Raw genomic sequence first — 1,933 nt, forward strand, 5'->3', positions numbered from 1 at the left:
TGAGTGGTCAAAACAATACCTGAAGAAGGGTTAGTCAAACTGAGGCCAGAATAAAGAGTAAGAGTTAGCAATGGAAATGCTCATAGGGATGGAAAATGGACCAGAGAGTACTTAAGTCACAGAGAGAAAAGTGCTGCAAAGACCAGAAGTGGAGTACAGCAAAGAACATGAGGAGTCCACGATGGCTGCTACATTGTTAGCAAGGAAAGACAAGACAGATGAGGATAGGAAGTAAAGTGGGATTCTATGTGGGGATCTATTCTATGTGGAATTCTATGAATGAGTCAAGATTTTCAGATAAAGTAATTTGTATTTAGATGTATTGTGGTATTTTAATAAAAAATATATGGTGCATAAAGAAAGTAAACATAAATAGAAATATTTTGTATGTTCCTTGATTGATAGATTTTTTAAATGCCAATCAGTTTGCACATTGAGAACATAGCTTCTGGTCCAAGGTGATTTCCCCAAACTGTAGATGAAGTTCTTTAAGTTGCATTCGCAAGGTTCAGCCACCTGCATGTTACCCTTTAAAATCCAAGTCCATTAGGTCACAGAAAATATCCTCTGACTCCACTGTGAAACCAAATATTACATCATTATATCATTGCCAATTCCAAAATTAAAGGATCACATGGTCTTAGATTTCTCTGCTCTTCTTTCCTGGAAACTTTTCAGCTGATACTTAATCTTTGCCAGCCATGGAACAAAACAATGGCACTGAAGTAACTGAATTCATTCTCCTCGGATTTGCTGGTCAACACAAGTCTTGGTATATCCTCTTCACTGTATTTCTAGTGATCTATCTGGTCACCCTGGTGGGGAATATGGGGATGATCCTACTCATCAAGAGTGATTCTTGCCTTCACACCCCAATGTACTTCTTCCTCCAACACTTGGCATTTGTTGATCTCTGCTACACCTCCGCTATCACTCCCAAGATGCTGCAAAACTTTGTCGACACACAGCAATCCATCTCATTCACAGGATGTATGGTGCAATTACTAGTCTATGGTGCCTTTGCAACAATTGACTGCTACATCCTGGCCGCAATGGCAGTGGACCGCTATGTGGCCATCTGCAACCCACTCCGCTATCCAATGGTCATGTCGCAGGCAGTCTGCCTTCAACTCCTGGTTGGTTCATACTTCCTAGGCTTCCTGAATGCCTCTGTAAACACAAGTTTTACTTTCTCATTGAACTTCTGCAAATCCAATAAAATTAACCACTTTTTCTGCGATGAACCCCCACTTCTTGCCCTCTCATGCTCCAACATTGACTTCAACATCATGCTACTAACTATCTTTGTGGGGTTTAACTTGATGTTCACTGTGCTGGTTGTCCTCTTTTCCTACATATATATCCTGGCTGCCATCCTGAAGATATCAACTGCTGCAGGGAGGAAAAAAGCCTTCTCCACATGTGCCTCTCACCTGACAGCTGTCATCATCTTTTATGGGACTCTGTCTTACATGTACCTGCACCATGGGACCAAGGAGTCTCAAGAGCAAGAAAAAATGGCTTCTGTGTTTTATGGAATTATTATCCCTATGTTAAACCCCCTCATCTACAGCCTGAGAAACCAAGATGTAAAGGAAGCCCTAAAAGGGATTAGAAAGAAGTGTTTCTAGTTTGATCATCAATTTCTAATTCTCTTGCAAACTAGGCTAACAGTGCCAATTTTTAAGAAATCAATACCATTGAAAAAAAAAAAAAGAAATCAATACCAAAGAGACGAACAATCTAGGAAAAGTTGCTCAGTGTTTCTAATACTGAGCTGTAAATTAAAGTAACAATGAGATAAACAGTTTCTACTCATGTAACGGGCAAAAACTGAAAAAGAATGATAACACCTATTAATTTTTGTGATGTAAGGAAATTTATGCTGTCACCTACTGTTAATCGGAAATTGAAGTGTCACTTCACCCTAGAA

The 1,933-nt window shown here is 39.5% G+C and overlaps 1 protein-coding gene across 1 annotated transcript; it reads left to right on the forward strand.

The window, feature by feature from the left end:
• The first annotated feature begins 701 nt into the window (after positions 1-701).
• Positions 702-1,631, forward strand: LOC122914475 (putative olfactory receptor 5AK3). Its single transcript, XM_044261090.1, has one exon. The coding sequence runs from the start codon at positions 702-704 to the stop codon at positions 1,629-1,631; it is 930 nt and encodes a 309-aa protein (XP_044117025.1).
• The last annotated feature ends 302 nt before the right edge of the window (positions 1,632-1,933 follow it).

Source organism: Neovison vison, chromosome 7 (assembly GCF_020171115.1).
Source record: "Neovison vison isolate M4711 chromosome 7, ASM_NN_V1, whole genome shotgun sequence".
Lineage (NCBI taxonomy): Eukaryota > Metazoa > Chordata > Mammalia > Carnivora > Mustelidae > Neogale > Neogale vison.